Source organism: Mytilus edulis, chromosome 3 (genome assembly GCF_963676685.1).
Source record: "Mytilus edulis chromosome 3, xbMytEdul2.2, whole genome shotgun sequence".
Classification (NCBI taxonomy): Eukaryota; Metazoa; Mollusca; class Bivalvia; order Mytilida; family Mytilidae; genus Mytilus; species Mytilus edulis.
Window position 1 is genome coordinate 3,639,487 of NC_092346.1, and position 24,877 is coordinate 3,664,363.

General features: G+C 32.7%; 1 protein-coding gene and 1 long non-coding RNA gene across 3 annotated transcripts in view; both read left to right on the forward strand.

The window, feature by feature from the left end:
* Positions 1 to 17,528, forward strand: part of LOC139515630 (leucine-rich repeat-containing protein 24-like) — a 58,245-nt gene extending 40,717 nt beyond the window's left edge. Inside the window, exons 13-14 of the mRNA XM_071305257.1 lie at positions 16,023 to 16,130; positions 17,052 to 17,528. Of these exons, the coding sequence (XP_071161358.1) occupies positions 16,023 to 16,108 (86 nt within the window). The 3' untranslated portion in view covers positions 16,109 to 16,130; positions 17,052 to 17,528. The remainder of the gene's footprint in view (positions 1 to 16,022; positions 16,131 to 17,051) is intronic.
* Positions 2,407 to 12,430, forward strand: LOC139515631 (uncharacterized). Of its 2 annotated transcripts, none has more exons than XR_011662815.1 (3): positions 2,407 to 2,654; positions 5,191 to 5,374; positions 12,312 to 12,430. It is a non-coding gene; the product is annotated as an uncharacterized lncRNA (long non-coding RNA). The 2 variants fall into 2 exon arrangements; XR_011662814.1 differs by lacking the exon at positions 12,312 to 12,430 and adding an exon at positions 9,212 to 9,258.
* Positions 17,529 to 24,877: the final 7,349 nt, after the last annotated feature.

Sequence of the window (24,877 nt, forward strand, 5' to 3'; positions counted from 1 at the left end):
ACCTTTATCGCAATTTTAACAATTTCACGAAGCTAAGAAAAGCAATTAAGTTGCCAAGCGTAAGAAAAATACACGTGAGCATGTATTTATCTATTTTTCATTTATTTATTTCTGGAAACGACTTTAAGAATATTCAATTTGCAGCTGTAATGCAAATGTTCAAAAAAAAAACATAATCAATATACATGTATATTCAGAGTCATAGTTTTCGTAAAACATATTGCATAATTTCGGTTTTTCATGTATTTCTTATAAATTATTTGCCAAAAAAAACCCACAACTTCAACTACATAGAGATTTTAGAGGAGATGTACAGATCATGCCGCAATACAAGGGCCATGAAGAACTTAAACCTTATCCTGTGTACTAAGTGCGAATCTAGAACTTCCTTCATGAACTACACAGGAAAAATTGCAACGCATGTTTACCAGGTGTTTTTGAAAACGGATGGTAAACATGCGTTTCACCATATGTTTACCATGTGTTTTGAGTAACAGGTGGTAAACATGTGTTTGAAACCATGCGTTTCCCATAGGTTTGAAAAACATGTGGTAAACATGCGTTGATGAACGCATGTGAAACACATGTTTACAAAACACATCAGAAACATACGTTTGACCATATGTTTACCATATGTTTTAAGAAACACCTGGTAAACATGTGGTTTACATATGTTTGGAAAAACACCTGGTAAACGCATGTTTTGAGTAACACCTGGTAAACATATGTTTGAAAACAGGTTGTTAACGTATGTTTTGAGTAATACCCTATCAACATATTGATGTTCAAAAAGATATGTTTTCATATTTTATATTACTTTATATTACTTATATTAAGGGGGAAAGCATCAAACTTCAAAAAGAAGGGGGTATGATTATTCTTCTGAATCAGAAGTTTTTTTTGCACAAAGTGTAAACAAATTTATTTAGTTTTTCGACGCTATCAATCAAATTATTTTGTCAAAATTTAACACTATTTATAAGGTATGTGGGAAATCTGCATTCAGAATAATATTTTTGTCATCTGCTTGACCAGAATATATTTTTTTCATCAAATTGTGGGTCAGAATTTTTTTTGAAAAAACATACCCTCCTTTTGAAGTTATATGGTCTTCCCTTAGTCAGTGTCAGATTGTTTGAGGTAGTTACTGTCTTGTTCAATGAAGCTTATTAGAATTAGTTGAAATTAAGAAGCATTTTATCATGTTAAAATCATGACAAACAATAGTCACTAAATTATGTCCCTCTAATGATAAATCTGCCAAATCATGATACTAGAACAATTGTAATTCTCGGGAATAAACTTCCTTCTCAATTTCTCTTTTCTATACAACTCGCCCAACTCAAACCACAAACACTCTCACTAATTATTACAACTTTATCAAACTACTACCACTTAAAAAAAAAGAATTGTAACAAACTAATTGAATAAAAATAAATATGAGGTTCTGGATGGGGGTCCTTTATATCTTTAGACCATTAACATTTTCTCTGTTTCTTCATTTATAATTTGTCCTTTACTTTCAATAACTTCTCAAAATTCAGTCTTTACAATTTAGAAGTTGAACCCCATGATTCTCAATTGTTCTTTATTCTATTTTTTGCTTTTTTACTCTCCTCTTTCCTTTCTTTATTTTTTCTCTCTTTATTCTGCACTTTTATTCGTCCATCATTCTTTTATTTTTCCCTCCCGATACGGTTTCTAGACCCTCATATACGTACATGTACGACAGTACGAAAACCCGGAATTCTCACCGTTACCTGTTACCTGTTACCTAATCTGTAAGTTCCGCCTCTGTCAGGCCACCACCATACGGTGTAACTTGGGAGTTGCTATATACAGGGGCTCAATCACACCTTAACTACATGATTTATTATGGGTTTCATCATGAATTTTATGTTAACCAGGTATATACAAATAGTGACCATAAATGGGAAGTTAATATGTATTTTAATGGGAATTTAAATTTACTTTAAATCATGGGAAATTTAATATATAAACTTTAAGGCAAATATGTACATGACTCCACTCCTGGCTTATTCATACTTCTACTTGCACAGTTCAAAAAAGTTCTTCGCATGGAATTAATCACAGTTTCAAGATTATTGTCAATTGAATAATAACGATAACTAGGTTATTTGAAGTAGCGAAGCTCTTCTTTGATGTAGTCTATAACAATAACCTCTAGATACACATTCAATATTAGAGATGTTGGATTCGTCTAGGAATTCAAAGGATGAACAGTCAATAATAACTTTGAGTTGTAAGTCTTCTGATGATAGTATTTCATTATACACTTTCATATCAACACAGTCATATAACTTTACTAGTATAATATTTAGGAAATGTTCCTGTATGTCTCTCAATTTTTCACAATATATACCATTTTGTATACTATGACGCAATACCATGGACGCTCACGAGCTGGCGATGGAGTTTCAATTTTTAAAACAAACTGAAAGAATGGAAACAGTCAGAGATATATGGTATAAACAACTCTGGTTGTTCAAACTGACGGTCAAACCGATGAACAAATAAATGGAAATAGATAACTTGTAGATTAACTGGAAGAAACCGGGGAACGATTGAAATGAAAGTCAACGCAACGAAAGTGTTTTTGTTTTTATGACTGACTTGGAAAGCACCAAGGAAAGGTAAAAATAAATTTATCATTCACATTTTTTAAATGGATAAGCAGAAAGATGTAAGCATTAAATTATCTCCGTGTCGGCCATATACCGCCACACCATGCACATCGTCCATTAGTCCAAGATTACTCTGACGTCCAACTGCTGTTTTGCCAGACAAGCTGGGGCCGTGGGACGTCCCACGGCCCCAGCTTGTCTGGCAAAACAGCTGTTGGACGGCCCCAGCTTGTCTGGCAAAACAGCTGTTGGACGGCCCCAGCTTGTCTGGCAAAACAGCCATTGGACGTCAGAGTAATCTCGGACTCATCGTCCATACTCTGTAAAGACATCTTCCATAGAGGGTGGTAAAGGGTTATTTTCGTGCAACGTGATCACCGTTTTTTATTTGACGTTCAACGTGCTTTTACTTTTTTATTTGACGTTCAGTCGTGCAAGACGGGTGCCTCGTTCAACGTGTTCTGCTTATTTAATTTAACGTGCATCGTGATTTTCAGAGTCTTATTTTGCGTGCTCGGTATTTTCAAATAAAATTCAAACATTTGGCAGGGATCGTCAAAAAATACTTTTTTTAAAAGCCGTAAACCAATTAATTCAACCCCCTTTACCACCCTCTCCATACTGTACTTCAAGTTTTAGTTTCATTGATCATGTTCAGTTTATATCATAAAATATAATAATACAACACTATCCGACATATGAATGGTAGGTTTGTATCTGGGAAAAGGGTGTTACTAACTAAATTTTTATAGTACAAATGTGCCAAAACATAGGGTTGCTGTTTCATGCCCTGCTGGTTAGAACAGGGTCCCTTTTCATGTCCTGCTTGTAAGAACAGGGTCGCTTTTTCATGACCTTCTGGTGAGAACATGGTCTTGTTTAAACAAAGTATTTGTCTTCTAGGGGGTAGGAGGGTTGGAGTGGTGCTGATTTCGAAATCCCGAGCATAAAAACATGAAATCCAAAGGGGTGTGTCTTTTCAACACCAAAAACACCACCAAACACCCTAAAAACCATTGACCACTAAGAAAAACTGTGATATACAATAAAACAATAAAACAAATTAAATTACTTATAATTTAATCAACTTTTAGATTTTTATGTTAAAATCAATAGTTTTAATATTAAACAGATACATGTATATCATGTTAAGGAGGGTATTTGTGAAAAATACCAGTCGAGAGAATGTTTAATTTAATGAGCCATAAGACGAGGGAAATTCATTCTCAAGACTGGTATTTTTCGCAAATACCCCTCGTTTTATTCAATAATGATAAAGTTTTTGAAAGTCGTCAGAACCTGCTATAGCATTTTACTCAGAAGGAATGGTTTTTTATATAATTGATTATGCTGTATTTTAATGATATTCATAAGCAAATATATATTATATATAATATGTACAATATCTTATTGTTTTTTAGTAGTATTGATTATACAGTCTCTTTGTTTAGGGGCCAGATGAAGGACGCCTCCGGGTGCGGGAATTTCTCGTTACATTGAAGACCTGTTGGTGACCTTCTGCTGTTGTTTTTTCTATGGTCGGGTTGTTGTCTCTTTGATACATTCCCAATTTCCATTCTCAATTTTATCTCATAAATCTTTTAAGATTGGCACATACAATGTGAATTTAAAGTTTGTTGTTATACATGTATGTTTTATGTACCTGTATGAATATTTTATTGTGTAATGAATGTAATTGTACAAAATGTATGTGATGAGACTTAAATAAAATATTGAATCTTGAATATTGAAAGCAAGACACAAAAGAATTTTTATGGTGTAGGAAATAAATATATACAAGTCACTTTATAAAGGGGGGATGCTATGTTATTATACTATTTTTTTCATGTCATTTTCATTTTGGAAAGGCAGATCATTAATCGTGTGGCTGTAATTCTAAAGAAATTAATAATTTGGGCATTAGATCTAGATTGTTTGATAGGCTATTCTCAATTTTATTATCTATAGGTGTAATAAAGTCAGAACTGACACGAATACAGCACAAAATCGTGATACATACATACTTGCTGTCTGGTGTGAGCCAAGGCTCTGTGTTGAAGGCTGCACCTTGACCTATAATGGTTTACTTTTATAAATTGTTACTTGGATGGAGAGTTGTCTCATTGGCACTCATATCACATCTTCCTATACATATGTACATATAACACAAAAAACAAATATCCATAGGTCAATGTATGATTTTCATTGACCAAATTTAACATCTTTGTATAACTTCAAATTTCAAATTCCTTAATTAATATCATGTTTTTTGCCCAAAGATTGGCATTAATTTATTTATTAATCATAACAAAATCAGAGATGCAATATAACCACTTTCTTTCATAAAACTATCGTATTGATCATAGTGATTTAATATGATGCGTAAGAACATTAAAATAATGAAATGCTTTTTGTAAAGTCATATTTTTAGGGCAAATCTGTTGGTCTTATTTTGAAATGCCAAAGTAAGGCAATTTTGCCAGTTACATGTATCATAACTTAATTCCTTTTATCATGTTTATGCAATTAAACATTTTTCTTTTAGCATTTTTAATGAAAGTACATGTACTAAAAGAAGTAGGAGAAGACAATCAACAAAACAGAAGTCACTAGAGGCAATGCTTTCTATATTTATATATAGACTAGTAGTGGATTTGAAAAGTGCTGTATTGATTCATGTGCAAATAAGGAGCAGCGGCCAATGAAACATTGCAATTGTGTGATGAGAGGTATGTCATGAAAGTTATGCCTTTGTTTAAATATTTTTTTGTTTTCAGACTTACATGTACAATGTACAAGTAAATGTTGAGGTCATAGAGGTGACAATTTTTATTCTTGGGTTACTTTGAAAATTTTAGTTTGAAAATTAACCATTTTAGCAGTGACAAACTATTTATTTTAATTGGTCAATTTTATATAAAATTGCATTGGAAGCTCTCTTTACTCTACTTTACTGGTTCTTTTTAGCTAAACTAGCCAAAAGGGTCAAATTGCCTTTTCTTTTTACTTGGTGTCTTTTTATTATTTTCTACGAAAATCTTCTCTGAAACTACTACAATGTACATGATGTAATAAGCCATATTCAACTAAACTTGGTCACAATCATCATTAGAGTATCTTTGCTTTCCTCCATAATGACACCTTTTGACGCAACCCCCTTTACTCCATAATTGCGCCTTTAGATGCCTGTGTAGTCCCTTAGTTGAAACGTATTGCCTACGAAAAAACTTTATCAGACTTTAAAAAAATTGCATGTTTTATAAAAAGGATATTCATGAAAATGTCTTACTGGAATTTTATTGATGAAATATTTCTTTTGGCAATGCATTAATACATGTAATACTTTAAACCTGATAATTTTTTTTAATGAAAAAATCCTATGCAATCAAGTATGTAAAAAAAAATCCATGGAGGAAAGGGTGAAAAAAAAATTGTCTGATGACCCCACTTGCCAACCAAAGTCACATGGCTGACATGCATAAAAATAGAACATTAGTGTGAAATGCAAGATTTGTCAATTATTTTAAAAACCTTCATAACAAAGAAAATCTGATAGAGGCAGAACTGTCAGACAACTTCTAATAGGATTTGTAGCCCTGAAATGACAAATTTGACCTTTGTTTTGGTTTTTGTATATTACACATGCATGTATCTGTATTTAAAAAACTTTAAAACAGTATAGATTGAGAGAAATTTTAAATTACAAAAAATTGAACCAGATGCTCCGCAGGGCGCAGCTTTATACGACCGCAGAGGTTGAACCCTGAACGGTTGGGGCAAGTATGGACACAACATACAAGCTGGATACAGCTCTAAATTTGGATTGTGATTAAATAGTTGACACAGCATAGGTTTCTGACACAGAATGAATGTGGCGGCCTAATGAACTTAAAAGTTGTTTTGCCTTTGAGTAATTCACTATGCTGATGAATATTAATCCTCTCAAAAAAATGTTTGAAGAAATTTTCTTTTTATTTATGAAATCAGAAATGAGAAAAATTGACCCCGCCCCTTTTTTTTCACATCCCCCTTTCCCTTTTTCCAAAACTGATCTCAATTCAAATTTCTCATTTAAATGCATCATAAAATATTAAAATGTAACAAAAGGTGCTTGTTATCACTGAATGGTAAAGATTGTTTTAATTTATCAGTTGGTAGTAAAAGTGAATGTATATTGTATAAAACAATGATTTAAGTTGACTCAACTACTATTCTGGACAAAGAAAGATAACTCCAATCAATAGAAAATTTCTTGCTATTGCACAATATTGTGCAATTAGATATTTCTGGCTTTTGCACAATACTGTGCAATTGAAAATATTTGCTATTGCACAATGCTGTGAGTCTAAGTACATGTTTAGATTCATCATATCAAAAAAGCCCAAGAATTCAATTTTTGTTAAAATCAAATTTAGTTTAATTTTGGACCCTTTGGACTTTAATGTAGACCAATTTGAAAACGGTACCAAAAATTAAGAATCTACATACACAGTTAGATTTGGCATAACAAAGAACCCCAATTATTCAATTTTTGATGAAATCAAACAAACTTAAGTTTAATTTTGGACCCCGATTTGGACCAACTTGAAAACTGGGCCAATAATCAAAAATCTAAGTACATTTTTAGATTCAACATATTAAAGAACCGCAAGGATTCAATTTTTGTTAAAATCAAACTAAGTTTAATTTTGGACCCTTTGGACCTTAATGTAGACCAATTTGAAAACGGGACCAAAAATTAAGAATCTATATACACAGTTAGATTTAGCATATCAAAGAACCCCAATTATTCAATTTTTGATGAAATCAAACAAAGTTCAATTTTAAACCCTTTGGGCCCCTTATTCCTAAACTGTTGGGACCAAAACTCCCAAAATCAAACTCAAACTTCCTTTTATGGTCATAAACCTTGTGTTTAAATTTCATAGATTTCTATTTACTTATACTTAAGTTATGGTGCGAAAACCAAGAATAATGCTTATTTGGGCCCCTTTTTGGCCCCTAATTCCTAAACTGTTGGAACCTCAACTCCCAAAATCAATCCCAACCTTCCTTTTGTGGTCATAAACCTTGAGTTTAAATTTCACTGATTTCTATTTACTTATACTAAAGTTATTGTGCGAAAACCAAGAATAATGCTTATTTGGGCCCTTTTTTGGCCCCTAATTCCTAAACTGTTGGAACCAAAACTCACAAAATCAATCCCAACCTTCCTTTTGTGGTCATAAACCTTGTGTCAAAATTTCATAGATTTCTATTCACTTAAACTAAAGTTATAGTGTGAAAATCAAGAAAATGCTTATTTGGGCCCTTTTTGGCCCCTAATTCCTAAAATGTTGAGACCAAACCTCCCAAAATCAATCCCAACCTTCCTTTTGTGGTCATAAACCTTGTGTCAAAATTTCACTATTCACTTTTACTAAAGTTGGAGTGCGAAAACTAAAAGTATTCGGACGACTACGACGCAAGACGACGACGCCAACGTGATAGCAATATACGACGAAAAATTAAAATTTTTGCGGTCGTATAAAAATGATCAGCAAGACAAGTTCTAAAAATAATAAAATTGAGTTTGGAAATAGGGAATGTGTCAAAGAGGCAACAAATCAAACGTGTTAATGTTAAGTTTATGTGACAGTTTTTAACTTAGGACTATCAACATAATATCAATGATTAGTAAAGAATGCGAGACATTTCAGCGTGTGCACTCTTGTTGACATAGGAGAAATTTTTTAAGATTTGTTAAAATTCATGATTATAATTAGGTCAGTTTAAAAGAAAGCAAGAAATAACTAACCATAAACTTGTCAATAATACTTCTTATTGGTTGAAGTAAGATATGTACTTCTCATTTCCAAGGAGATTATATATTAACCAAGAGAAGCACATAAACTTTGGCCTTGTCCGCAGTCAATATATTTCTCTTGATATAACTTTTTGTGTAGTTTTAAAAGTTGACTATGAAATAATCACTTAAAATGACGGGTGATTTTTATGCCCCACCTACGATAGTAGAGGGGCATTATGTTTTCTGGTCTGTGCCTCCGTTCGTTCGTCCGTCCGTCCGTCTGTGTGTCCGTCTGTGCGTCCGTCTGTGCGTCCGTTCGCCTCAGGTTAAAGTTTTTGGTCAAGGTAGTTTTTGAAGAAGTTGAAGTTCAATCAATTTGAAACTTAGTAATCATGTTTCCCATGATATGATCTTTCTAATTTTAATGCCAAAATATAGTTTTGACCCCAATTTCATGGTCCACTGAACAAAGAAAATGATAGTGCGAAGTTCAGGTTAAAGTTTTTGGTCAAGGTAGTTTTTGATGAAGTTAAAGTTACATCAACTTGAAACTTAGAACACATGTTCCCTATGATATGATCTTTCTAATTTTAATTCCAAATTTAAGTTATGACCCCAATTTCACGGTCCACTGAACATAGAAAATGAGTGTGCGAGTGGGGCATCCGTGTACTATGGACACATTCTTGTTTACTAATCATAGGGACATAAGATGGGTACATAATCCTTAAATCAGTAAGTTATAATAAAATCAATGTTTTAATTGTTTTAATTTCAGAGGTTATTTCTCCACAAAAACATACATAATAGCAATAAAGAAAAGGGGAAAAATATATATATATACAACTCGTCTAAACATCAACCCAACAATGTTAGATCTGTAAATTTGCTTTCGCAAATTTTTGGTTCTTCCCTCGCCGGGATTCGAACCCATGCTACTGTGATATCGTGACACCAAATCGCCTGCACTGCAGCCGTCCCGCTAGACCACACGACCACCTGGGCTCTCATAAAAAGAGCATTCGCTGGCCGTGTGCTACCTTTCCTCGTCAGTTTTAATCTAGCGGCGTACTACAGTACATGATATAGAAGGCATGAAGATGTTATTGTTACAGATCAGCTAAATTATCTATAGTAAAGGATCCTACAAATTAATGTAATATACAGTCACAGAAAATAATTATATTTATAAGTACGTCTGAGTCAGTGACAACTCTACAACAGATGTATCCATCGGATCGCCATCAATGATGGTGATACATGGCTGTATACATAATGTATATACAACTCGTCTAAACATCAACCCAACAATGTTAGATCTGTAAATTTGCTTTCGCAAATTTTTGGTTCTTCCCTCGCCGGGATTCGAACCCATGCTAATGTGATATCGTGACACCAAATCGCCTGCACTGCAGCTGTCCCACTAGACCACACGACCACCTGGGCTCTCATAAAAAGAGCTTATATATATATATATATATTTATAAATGTTTTATTAAGTTGTGACCTCAACCAATCAAATTATATCACCACTAAATGGTCCAAGGACACAGTTATCGTCCTTTGGTTTTCGTTGTTTACGAATATACATGTAGTCCCTAGTGTAAACAGTGTATAACTTGCATGTTTTATTTGATACACTTTCCCAATTTATTTCTTAATATTAAATGTATGAAATATTAAGTAGGGGGATGTAATATCATGTTAAAAAAAAATTGGGTGCTGAATCTTGGGTGATTTGTTCCAGTTCAAAAAGGTCAAATTTTATCACGTCTGAAGCTGTCAATCTGAATTTAACACTACTCAACACATGTACAGAATTGTCAATATTTTGAGTTTGAGCTGGTAGAAGTTTCTATAATTTTTATATTATTTGTCTCACTGGTAGTACACTACACTGTAAAAATCTTTTTGAGAAAGAGCAGGTGCGATTTTTTAAATTTGAATTTATTGTCTAAAAGAAATTTTAACTGTCCCAACTATTAAAAGGTTGGGACGGACATTATGCAACTGCCACAACTATTAGAAAGACTGTAATAAATAGATTTTGACTGTGACAACACCGTAAACCACTGCAACAGTTCTGAAATGACTGATGGTAGCATTTTTTGACTTTCACAACCCGTAGAAAAGTTGGGACAGACATAAATGAACTGTTGCAACGAAATATGACAGATTTGACAGTCATTACTTGTCTTTTACCGACTAAGACAGTCGTACAACGACTGTTACTGGTATGGACAGTTGTTTTTTCGTCCAGTAGTGACAGAATTGTCAATATTTTGAGTTTGAGCTGGTAGAAGTTTCTATAATTTTTATATTATTTGTCTCACTGGTAGTACACTACACTGTAAAAATCTTTTTGAGAAAGAGCAGGTGCGATTTTTTAAATTTGAATTTATTGTCTAAAAGAAATGCACTACGAAATAACTGTGTTCTTTGGCCAAATGAAGTGGGTGGTAAACAGGATTACATAATTATTTTGTAATTTGGATTATGAGGGGGTTTATATTAGTTAGACAAAACACATGAACATGTGTACCTATATGCTTTAAAAATGACATGTATAGTATATCAAACAATTAAAACTAAAGAAAGGTGACAGTTGAGGATGCAAACAAAATTGTTTCCTTTATTAGTTATAATGAGTTATTTGAGAAGGAAAAGGATATCTGTTTAAATATGTATTCTGATATTAAGTTATTTTCAATTGTTTTTAGTTCCCTTCCTATGGTCTGTCCATCCAGTTTTCCACACTTTTTTATACCCCATTTATCGGCATTTTGTTTTTCGGTTTGTTCGTCGGTTTCTCTGTTCGTCTTTCTTCAGGTTAAAATTTTTGGTCAAGGTAGTTTTTGATGAAGTTGAAGACCAATGATATTATCTGTCTAAATTTAATGCCAAATAAGAGTTTTGTTCCCAATTTCATGGTCCACTGAACATAAAAAATGATAGTGCGAGGGGCATCCATGAACTAGTCTATGGACACATTCTTGTTTCTTCATCCTTGAAGATATTGATATGATATTGTTTAATCATGACAAGTTACAGATCCAGTTTAAATTTTGTTATGGTCTGATGATTTTGAGCATTAATAATTATAGTCCTTGGTCTTACAAAATTCACTTAAATAATTAATTTTCTACACTTTTTTATGCCCCACCTACGATAGTAGAGGGGCATTATGTTTTCTGGCCTGTGCGTCTGTTCGTCCGTCTGTCCCGCTTTAGGTTAAAGTTTTTGGTCAAGGTAGTTTTTGATTAAGCTAAGTCCAATCAACTTGAAACTTAGTACACATGTTCATTATGATATGATTTTTCTTATTTTAAAGTCAAATTAGACTTTTGACCCCAATTTCACGGTCCACTAAACATAGAAAATGAAAGTGTCAGTTTCAGGTTAAAGTTTTTGGTTAAGGTAGTTTTTAATGAAGTTGAAGTCCAATCAACATGAAACTTAGTATACATGTTCCCATATGGTATGATCTTTCTAATTTTAATGCCAAATTAGATTTTTTTTTCAATTTCACGGTCCATCGAACATGGGAAATGATAGTGCGAGTGGGTCATCCGTGTACTTTGGCACATTCTTGTTTAATCATGCTTGAAGATATTGATTTGGTATTTGTTATATAGTTTACACCATGACAAGTTATAGATAAAGTTAGAAATTTGTTCCAATACAATGAAATTTAACTGGTAGGGGACTATATTGCAATGCAACACTGACAGAATGCTTGTAAATATACAGATGTTCATGTATCACTGTAATTAATAATAATATTAACCTTAACTTGATTATTTTGCTTGTTTTAAAATAAAAATAAATTGATAGTTAGTTGTTTGTTATAATAAACTTTGCATCTTGCTTTATTTCAGAATCTGCCATGGAAAGAAAGTGTTTAAAGAAGAAAAAAAAAGATGAAGAAATAGACTTTAACTTGTGTTACATTTTATTATACTATTAACAAATTTTGAAAATATATTCTTTTACCAAAGATGAGAATTTATTATCAATCATGCCATTTGAAGGAAACGTGCATGTATCAAAATTGGTTTAATCTTAAGCTGATGGGATGGTTAAGGGGTTCTCATCTTAATGATACAATTTGTAAGCGCTCTTAAAAATTCAAAAAAAAAACATGTCAAAGTGCAAACTGTATAACTGTAGATTCTTTATTGATTGAAACATCTGCATTCAGACGAAATGCCCATATGATGCAACATATAATTGATACCATGACAGTTTTATTTCAAAAGCATAATTCACATCATGATAAAAATGAGAATGAAATTGGGGAATGTGTCAAAGTGACAACCATCCGACCATAGAAAAAACAACAGCAGAATGTCACCAACAGGTCTTCAATGTAGCGAAAAATTCCCGCACCCTGAGGCGTCCTTCAGCGGGCCCCAAAACAATACTAGTTCAGTGATAATCATGACATGTTTTGTTCATATAACCTACATGTTATTAGAACACCTCAGTTAGTCTGAAAGTGCTTGCCTTGAGTGCAGGAGGTTATTAAAGGTTAAAACAGGGACCGAGTCAATGCAAAGACTTTAAAACTGGTATAAGCTGTTTTGCTAGGCAAAAAGCATTAAGAAGTAAAAACAAAGACTGAATTAACACATAGTTAAAATTTTGTGTCCAGGTAGTGTGACATATCTTCCTGCAAACTGTTACTTTGTGAGTTAGGGTGTCAGTCTTATACAAATTAGGGTTAGATCTCATTTCTGATTATCATGATCTCATAGCCTGAATATGCATCTGACCTGCAACTGGAAGTAAAGCAACCATCATCCAAACATATGTTTACCATAGGGTTTATGAATAACTGTTTACCATATATTCTCAAACATACGGTTACCATGAACATGCGTTTACCATGTGTCTTCAAACGCATGTTTCACATATAAACATGCGTTAACCATGTGTTTTCAAACGCATGTTTCCCATAAACGCATGTAAACAATACTATCTCCAAACATGCGTTTAACGTACGGTGCTCCAAACATGCGTTTCTGTCATGTTTAGAAACGTACGGTAAATTCCTGGTAAACATGCGTTTACATGCGTTGCAATTTTGCCTGTGTAGGGGACTAAAACAGTTTTTATAATTTTCAGATTTCGGCGTTGATTTACAAGTTGCTGTTTTTTTAAGTCTGATGTTATTGCTTAAATATGAATATAATGAATCACTTCGCTTATGAACGACGATGAATATGGGAAGCAGAATAAAGGAAGATATTACAGCATTTTATCTGTAGAAAAAAACAATCTTGTGTCCGATTCGCACTTTGTTCGCAGTGATCGTTTTATAAAAGTTTTTTTTTAAAAGAAAATCGAGACAAAATTACGTTTCGATCACATTTAAAAAAATAAAAACACAAGGGACTCAAAACACAAATAAACGAAAAAAAGAACGACACGACCTTGCAGAAAGAAAAAAAAACAGAACAAAAGGGCGGGGGGTATTCAGGTGGTACCGTTTGGGTAAATAATAACAGTCTCTTGAAAATTCCAACAAAAGGATATAACTGATTGCATGTTGTTATCTCTTCATTTGTTCATATTAATTGTATATTTGAAATAAAATCGACTGCGGTGCACTCGGATATGATTAAAAAAGAACCTGTTTTCATATGCTATTTTTTTTCTCATTCACCTAGTAAAAAATAAAACCCGTGAAGAAGCAAGAAATTAACAGGAGAGAACTAAATTTTGAAATATAATTTATATAAAACTTGCATTAGCTGCTTTGACTATATCCTCTTTGTAATCCACACTGAAATAATAGATTCTGAATACACATTTGATTTTAATCCAAAGTTTGAAACAACACAATCACTAATAACGACATCTCTTCCTTCGTTTTTGCATTAAGAATATACTTTCATCATGTTATCCATTTTGAAACACAAACCGCATGTAAAGGTATTCACGGAAACTATGAGCGGAAAATATGAGTAGCCCGTGCGCACGAAAAAAATCATGATAAGCATGCCCTTTGTGTTATTCTTCATGTAGCAATTTATGGTGTTTACCTTCAGCTGTACTGACCTTTTGTCTATTTTTAAGTTGAGCTACTGTTTAAAGGGGCCAACATAAAGAATATATTTTAATGTAAAGAAAGTTTATTCACATAACAATTTTCATACTTGGATGAAAATAAATCTTTGCTTGCTTTTTCTTTTGAGTTACCTTTTTCGACGTGTTAAATAATGTTTTAATCAAGATATAAGCCTCTAATAGTCCATTCCGTAAAATGTTGAACAGGTTTTTGGCCTGCGGCCTCAGAATTGTCCAATATTTTACAGAATGGACTGTTATCGGCCTTATATCCCTTACCTCAGGCATGGATTACCTTAGCTGGATTTGGCAAAACTTTTAGGAATTTTGGTCCTCAATGCTCTTCAACTTCGTACTTTATTTGACCTTTTAAACTTTTTTGGATTCGAGCGTGAATGATGAGTCTTTTGTAGACGAAACGCGCGTCCTGGCGTATATACAAAATTTAGTCCTGGTATCTATGATGAGTTTATTTACATGTTAGTTATTACGGTGAGGTTGAATTTCCTGTCATTTATTCATCATCCACGCACGAACTTGTCTCAGAAAAAAAATATACCTCTGTACATTAACATCAGTTTCAGGTATAGAGATGTGATTTTTTTTCTGTGACAAGTGCTTTTGACCATCCACAAGAACTTGCGGTCATCTGATGTTCAGAACATCAGTACTTTAATTTAAACAAGTTATAGGGGAAAAGGTAAATTACTCAGATTAATGAACTTATTTTAAACTTCTGTAGAAGCATTAACAACATTAAATGTATAACGATATTTTAAATTAATTTAATCAATGTTATAATAATGAATTCATTAACATTTTGAGGAGTATATATATTAATTATAGATAGGTTTCTTATAAAAGTAATGCTATAAATATCACTCTATAATTTATTATGTGTATCTATGGAACAGCAAGTACGTATGATTATACAAGAATAGTGTGTAATTGTTTTGAGTTACACATACTAATTTTCACATGCTGATGTGTACATGTAAATATAAGCTATTGAACAGTCTGAACATAGACTGAACAAATCTTAATTGACTACTTGTGAAAAGTCTGTTTTGTAGTAGATAAGTCTGAAAATTAACTTTTAAACTGAAAAGGATGCAATAATGTATTGTTCTGATTTAAATAAATGTTCAGATCAAAATTACCGTTCAGATCCCTATTATTGTAACAGTACCCTATGTTGTGTGTTTGGTGGCTTATCCAATACTGTCCATATAAAGGAAATAAAATCAATTGCTTACAAGGGGAGGTTCACCAGCTATTCAGCCAGGCTTCACCTTGTGTATTGCCTTGGAGTTCAGAATTCTTTTTATATATTTTTATAAGTGTGAATACTATACAATTTAATATGTTGACATATTCCTAAATATATTAATAATCCAAAAAGGACCAATCTTTATACAAGAAGATTCAATATTAATTGTACATGCGCGTAGCATACAATGATGATGGGGCTTGTACCAGTAAAAATTAAAAGAACTTTAAGTGTCAATATATTTCAGATGTAACCTCAAAGAGTTCGAGGAATTTACAACGATTAACGGGACCGTTGTTGGTGGTTTTACTTAATCTGTTGCTGTACTGTTAAATTTTGGAGTTATAAAAAAAGGGTAATTTGAACTATACAAGAACTTTTGTTAAAAAACTTGAAAGTTTATATATAGGAAATAAAGTTCAAAACTATATGTTATTGTGTAAAGTAATTGTTATTAAACACACATTGGCTGTAAAGAGTGTACGTGTTGTTATTGCCAATGTATGACGTTTAAATGTACAGTATTACTGATATGTCAGTACATCTATTTTGTTCCGTTGAAGCCCGATAAGTGCATCCTTTATGCATGTTATGTAATAAGGCAAAAAATGGCATAATACATATGATTGAGAATGTACTTAAATGAAATAAAATAAGAAAAATAAACCTTATAAAGGCGTGCAACCGACACACTTTCTTGTATATCTTAATTAGTAACTCTCATAACTAAATGAATCCAAAAGATGCATACATACTTAAAACTGTGAGGCCATTATGGACAGTTTCACTAAAAAAAAGTAGATATATCTATAAGATCAACCTTGCTTGATTAATTTGGAACATTGATTTTTATGTTATGAACGAAGAATAATGTTAATGTCCAAATATGGTCTTGAAAACTTACCAAAATGGTATTGCAGAAAATCTAAAATCAGAAAGATTGAAATTTCGTGAAGTATTGTAAAGGCTTTACAAGTGCATTTCTTCAAAACTCAAGAAAAGAATAGTGTCCTTCAAATTTACAACTTACAACGTGCGAAACGAAATACCACATTCCGAGAGCATTTCCTTTTATATCCAACTATACATATTTACTAAATTAAATATCGCAACGAACCAGTACATAAAAAATGAATACTGCAAAACATATTTATACGTAAATTGCCTGTTATTAATGTTCAGTTTACTTCACTTAATTAAAAATAACAAATCTAACGAATTTCTTCAAAGCTGAAAAAATTTACGCGAAAGCAATTACATTCATTTTTATTAACAGGAAAGCAGCGGGGTGTGGATGTTGTCTAAAACAGACCATTGACAACGACATAGAGGAGCAATATATATAGTCTAAAAGACAATTGTTTGTGCGTTTTAAAGAATGGAGAACATAACAATTATACAGCTTTTAATATTAGTCATCTTTTTCATTCCCTGTGTAACAATCATAGTTATTTATAGTACTTGTTGTGAACTTTTGTCAATATTGAAGAAATAAAATGTAATACATCAATTCGAGATCATAGTTGACCAATGGGATTCCGGCAAATCAAATGATTCGAAACCCAAGTTATTTATGTTTTCAAACATCATATAGGGGTCCATATTTCAGTCAGAAATATAGATATACAATCATATTTGCTTTGCATAATTTTAAATTAACATGATTTTTCGGAGGTTAATTATGCACTTCTTCACTTATATGTTGTATATATTGTGTATATATATGTATATAAAGGTGGCTTGTTTTAATTCAGCAGATGTCTTATTATTATGCGATTTTTTTATTTTTATTTCAATTTTGTTAGTATATGAATACCAGACATTCCATATTTTCTCCAGTTGTAGTAAAACGATCTATAATATTGGTTACTCTTATTAAGTTTTGTTTTGTTTTAACCTAATTATATTTGATTTTTTTAAAACTACCACTAACAAACTAACGTCTACATTGATATGCGAACCTTAAAAACACCCACAACATAATTAATTTAATTCGACGTACTTCAGCGTAACCACCAATATTTTTCGACGAAGCTACAACAAAGTTAGCGTTATTTTGGTACCATCGGACTTCATCGTAATCAAAACCCCACTTCAGCGCCAAGCCATCACATTTCACCGGACCAACGCGGTTTGGAGTACCATCGCTGTTCACAGACTTTCATTAAATTTGTTGAAGATACCAATTTAAATTGCTTAATTTTTTTAGGGATGTACAAGTACCAAGCCACGTTCTTCTAGTTATACTTAGTCAAAAATTATTATTACATTTTAACGGCCGTTTGTTCGCGATGTTTAAATATTCAGACTCTGTTGTAGCTACTTTACTCTGTCAATTTCAAATATTTTAAAATTTAGATCATTCAGTGCTGTCTATTTGGTAATTTTACAGACGTTATCATGCTTATACATGTTATACCATCATAATTGTCGTTCCCGATAAAGTTTTAGAATTGTGCTGGTTAAAATCGCACAATATTATTTGTATTTAAAGCATACATATGAGCTCTCTGTTGTAATAAGCCATATAACCTATGTCATGTTTAACAAATTTTTAGAATGATGCAAGCGTCTTAACTGATGTTTGGTTTGACTTTTTTATTGTATAAATTTCAAGATTTAGTAACAGTTTAATCTAAGAAGACTTAAAGATGATTCATTTAACATCAGAATCTGACTGACGAAGGATATCTGTTATCTGAAATATTTCTAAATAATTACATTTATAGTTACCTTTTTATGTATTTGGAGTTGTTGTGTACACTTTTTTAGGCGTTTATATAGCAAATTTACAGATCTAACATTGTTGGGTTGATGTTTAGACGAATTGTATATATATATATATATAAATATATATTGTCATGCATCCGATTTCACCTTGAGAGATGCACACGCCTGATGAAGCTAATTTGTTTAGCGAAATATTGCGTATTTCTATTTAACATCTAATAGAACTGTTTTAATGTATTAATTAGTGTGTTTAAGTTATATTCTTAGACATTTATATAATTTTAATTCAGTAACTGTATCAGTTTATTTTCACAAACTGATCCACGCTTAAATAGATTGAATGTTGATTGTTGCTATTTTTAGACATTATATATAAATATATATATATTACATTAATTTGTAGGATCCTTTACTATAGATAATTTAGCTGATCTGTAACAATAACATCTTCATGCCTTATATATCATGTACTGTAGTACGCCGCTAGATTAAAACTGACGAGGAAAGGTAACACACGGCCAGCGAAAGCTCTTTTTTTGAGAGCCCAGGTGGTCGTGTGGTCTAGCGGGACGGCTGCAGTGCAGGCGATTTGGTGTCACGATATCACAGTAGCATGGGTTCGAATCCCGGCGAGGGAAGAACAAAAAATTTGCGAAAGCAAATTTACAGATCTAACATTGTTGGGTTGATGTTTAGACGAGTTATATATATATATATATATATAAGTACTGTAATGTGTTGCGTTTGTATTATAAGCCTTCATCTATGCATTTGCATGATTGATTGATTGATTGATTCTCTTTATTTCCTCCATTATACTGAAGATTTACATTTTATAACACAAATAACCTAATTAAAAGAAATGAACAACATATAATTACAGACTACAATTAAAGCACACACAAACAAACAAAAAACAGTGTTACTTATATATATGTATATCTATATGCTACATTTGTTTAGCTCAGATATTTTAGTGACCAAAATTAAACCTATGCTCAGATAATTCGCCGTTAAATTTTCCGTACAGATGAAATATATGATCTGCCAAGCAACACATCATGTTTCTCCAGTTGTCAGAGTTCACAGATTGCATAAATCTGTAATACCACCAAGTAAGGCTACGATTACATTGCTATCATTTTGCTGAAAAAAGCGTACAGATTCCTAGACTGGTAAAACATCAACAATTCCGAAAAACATGTTATTTCTTGCATCCAAAAGTTTTTCACAGTATAACATTAAAAGTGTTGAACGACATCTGTAGAATAACAACGGCATAAAGAGCACTGGCCATCCTTTATTGCTATTGAGCCAAGTTTTACCATGACTAATAGTTTACAATTCAAATGCGGATAGACAACGGCAAGACGTAAAAGTCTGTGAATAGTTAATCTGTTTTGAATTTCGTAGTAACGACACAGTTCTGGGGCCGGTAGCAAGATGCATTCTTATGTCTTACGAAAGCTAAAGGGCGTCTTAAGATTTAAGAATGTAACAAGACCCAACCTCAGACCTATCTTATAATGACTGACAGCCCTTAATGTTTTGAAAAAAAAAGATTCTTAGGTCTACCTTAAAGCGATCTTACTAATTCCAGTAACACAAAATAATTCGTAAATGGTCAGTTATTAAGTGTTCTTAAAACAAACTTAGCAACTTAGGGGTGTACCAAGAACAATTCGCAATAGCTTCACTTGATATTTTTTGTGAGAGTGGTCCCGACTACTCTTAGTTGTACATTCACTTGTTAATAATAGAACAAGTTGCTTTAAAAAGTTAATACATGAACCTTAGAACATTTTTATTCTAATTATTAATTCATCTGAATAGGAAATTATATATCATTGTTTTCTTTGCCATGTGTGTGGAGGATGATAGTTTCTCTTTATTGTAAATCATAACAATTTTGGCGTGTTGAGAGAAGTGTTAAATATAAAGCAAGGAGGAATTTGTGACCTTTTTAAATTTTAAACCAAGAGTTCCAAATGGTGAAGTTACTATTATATGTATTTATAAAATGCATTACATGCACTAACTATTTATTATTATATAAAACTTCAGACGATCGTCAGCTCGTAGACAAACCGGATAAAATCTTATAGTATAGATGCATCAGGCAACAAGGTCAATTTTAGGTAAAAGTCATTTGAATAAAATTATTTTCAACATTTTTATATGTCTCATGTCCTATAACATAGACGTCTGCTTACAATATCGACCGGAAGGCCACAAAATTCGCAGGTTGGATTTGACCAAGTCCAAGGTGACAACAAGTATAGTTCTTTCAATGAAATCAAAATCAAATGACCTCTCGTGGGATAAGGGAGGACTTCCTATATATAAGGTGATAGGACGTGCCGCGTGAATAGGTCACCTTTTCAAGGTTACATTTTTACCTACACAATATATGAAAAGGTATACATTTTTAAAATATAAATTATATGAAAGTGTGGTGTAACAAAACCACAGCGGCACCCCTATCAATTAAGTATTTGACAAATGAGTAAAATTCTATCTTTTTGAGACCCCTAATCTAACTTAAACAAAGGTTTTAAAGACACAAAAAAGTGGTCAATATCTAAACGATATATATAAGGATAACTGTTTACTTTTTTTGTCCAGGCATATTTACAAATAAACCTACAACGATACAGCTGTCACAAATAGAAACTGGGTGTATCTGTGACTGGGAAATGTGTTGGCCTGGAACCACACACACACAATAAACAGTATGACAAGTCTGCACGGACCTTAACTCTGGGACTAGCTCTTGTAACAAAAGACGACTCTGAATAGCGCGAATTATAATTTAATAAGTTCAGCATGGAATACAATTGTACAGAGTTGGAACTGCTCAGTGTAATACTAAATCAAATCTGCCACATCAAAATAACAACATAGTTTATATAACAAACCAAAAACTACTTGAATAGACTTGACGAATATTTCTCTAAATGAGTGAGAAAAGTCAATTAAGGGATTATAGAAAAATTAGCACATAGATAATGATTAACAATAGAACATACACTACAGACTTATTTATGGAATTAAAGTCTTGGCCTGTCATATACGAATAATAGATCATTTGTAGTCAAATGTCGCTAATTGAAAAACAAATTAAAACATGAAATTAGATTAGCTTAATCTTCTAAACTTGACTTAAATCTTGCACAATAAAAATAACAAAATCCCTTAGTGAAATATTGCAATTATAACAAAACAGTGATTTTACAAAATCTTTTACAAAATGTCCGAAAAGTCTCAAATCAATTTTTGTCCATTTTTCCACTGTGACTCTTCTCCCACTGAAGCACGACCCCGTGCTTCGAATAAATTTAACGAAAATGTCCAAATTGTGGTAGAAAAGGTCTGGGCTAGTTCTGGTACATGTATACGTTCCTTTGGTTTAGCATGGATCGCAATTGTCCTTTTTCATTTTCGGATTCTTTTTATTTAATATTCAATTCTCCAATTTGTTTGTAATACTCGTCCACTTCGAAATGTAAAATGGAGTTTTTATTAAAGAACTGTCTCTTTTTGGTGGATATTTCTTCGCATTTTTGTTGGATGTCGAAAATAAAATAACTTTTTCTTTGTAGGTATACTTCCAAATCATTAATGCGTTTTACGTAAATCTGACAGTTGTCCTCATTAATGGATTGTCTTTGCTGGTTGTCTTGTAAACTAAGAACATCTGCACGTAACTTTTCATTTTCAACTGAAACACTTTGAAAATGAAGTAACTGTTCGCGTAACTTCAAAATTTCGGCTGCCTGACTTTCACCCCTTTTCTGTGTTGTTGAAAGTTTCTCTTTTACACTTGTTAATTCACGTTTGATAATACTAAAGGAGTCCAAACAACTTCTGAATTCTGAATCACGAAGATTAGCAAATGGCAAACTACGGGTAAATGATTTTGAATCGAAATATTCCTGTATCCGTCTCGAATCTCTATCCTTTTGTGATTTTGATTTTGTTTTTATCTGCGGCACATCTTTGCACTTTGGAATTTCCTGATGAGGACGGGAGACACACATTCGGGCGTAGTGTCCTACGTGATGACACTTAAAACATTTCATACTTACTGCATAACAAAATGTTTGTCTATGCTGATTTCCACATCTGGCGCACGCTGGAACCTGACGCATCTGGAAAAACCATGGTCTCCACTGTGACCTGAAGTTGTATTCCATCACTGAAACTCTGCTACATGTATATGTACGTCTCTAGGGAACTGGTAACTCGCTTGCTGCTTTGAGGTATCAGGAAAGCGTGTTGATCTGAAAAGTCAACACGACCCGGACCTGGCACCAAATGTCACAAATAGAAACTGGGTGTATCTGTGACTGGGAAATGTCATGGCCTGGAACCACACACACACAATAAACAGTATGACAAGCCTGCATGGACCTTAACTCTGGGACTAGCTCTTGTAATAAAAGACGACTCTGAATAGCGCGATTTATAATTTAATAAGTTCAGCATGGAATACAATTGTACAGAGTTGGAACTGCTCAGTGTAATACTAAATCAAATCTGCCACATCAAAATAACAACATAGTTTATATAACAAACCAAAAACTACTTGAATAGACTTGACGAATATTTCTCTAAATGAGTGAGAAAAGTCAATTAAGGGATTACAGAAAAATTAGCACATAGATAATGATTAACAATAGAACATACACTACAGACTTATTTATGGAATTAAAGTCTTGGCCTGTCATATACGAATAATAGATCATTTGTAGTAAAATGTCGCTAATTGAAAAACAAATTAAAACATGAAATTAGATTAGCTTAATCTTCTAAACTTGACTTAAATCTTGCACAATAAAAATAACAAAATCCCTTAGTGAAATATTGCAATTATAACAAAACAGTGATTTTACAAAATCTTTTATAAAATGTCCAAAAAGTCTCAAATCAATTTTTGTCCATTTTTCCACTGTGACACAGCTATGCTTATAATGCAGTGGATATTCTCGGTCACTGGGACCAGATATTCCTTACCAACGAATTAATTTCTACATCGCCTGTCAAACACGTGAACATGCACGTGAAAATTTACATAATAATGTATGTAAACCATCACACTTCAACGCTAACACCGACGCATATCAGTGTAGCTTTCAACAACATAGCTCTTTCGTGTAATCTTTGCAATTCACCTTGATCAAAAGCAATCCATCGTACTTTAGCATGATCATCGCTTTTTAGAGTCCTAGATATATAGAATAATTATAGTATAATAAACATAGTACTTTGCTGAAAATAAAATAACACATGCATGCATATCATATGCATCTTTCATATAAGCAAGGTCAAGTCTCACGTGTACCTGTACATAGGCCATCGATCAAAAGCAGACCTGTCCTTAGTTCTACCAGAAGTTGATCTATTCACAGGACAAGTCAAAAGTAGACCTGTCCACAAAACCTAAAAAAAACCAAATCTAGTATTGGTCTGGTCATCCACAGATGAAGTTAAATTGTTTGTTTGCTTTTAAAAATATTCCTAAGTAAATGTTGATAACGCGACAAGTCTGCTCCAAGTAAACTTGGGTGCATGTTAAGGCTGCACCCATTTGCATGACCATTTAACGCCACTAAGATTCAAGTCATTCCAGATGGTGCGAAAGCTGGAAGACGTGAAAAACGCTCATACACGAGACGGGAAGACTATTTGCACGTTGAAAAATGGGATTAAAGCCATAATTGAATCCCCCAATGATCTTTTTAAACTTGGGATTGACGAGATTGATCACCATGATCTTGGATTAAATGAACTTAAGAGGTGCAGTGAAGGGGAATACTCCGAAAATGACGACTCAGTAAATTATGATTATACTTATGTTCAAATTAATGATCAAATTACATGTCCTAGTCATTGTGTGTTATGGTTTACTATTGATGACAAATTACTGTTTGAAAAAACTTTATTTGGTGTTGTTTATATTCCACCTGAAAATAGTCTTTATAGTAATATAGATATGTTTACTGAAATAGAAGATATTATTGTAGATACAAACTTGCAGGTCTGTTTACTTGGTGATTTCGATGCTCATACTAAAAATGTTAATGAATATGTTGATATTGATAACCATATACTAAATGCTTGTAATATTGCAAATGATGATCAAAATTTGATAAACAAACTGCATATTCTGGAAGAATGTAATGTGTCTCCTGTTCGCTACTCTAAAGATAATGGTAAAATTGATCATTACGGCAAGAGATTATTGAATTTATGTAAAAGTACTCAATTGTTCTTTGTAAATGGTCGTTTTGGTGCTGACAAGGGTGTAGGTCAAACTACATGTAACAATTCTCTAATTGACTATGTAATTATAACTCCTGATTTATTTAG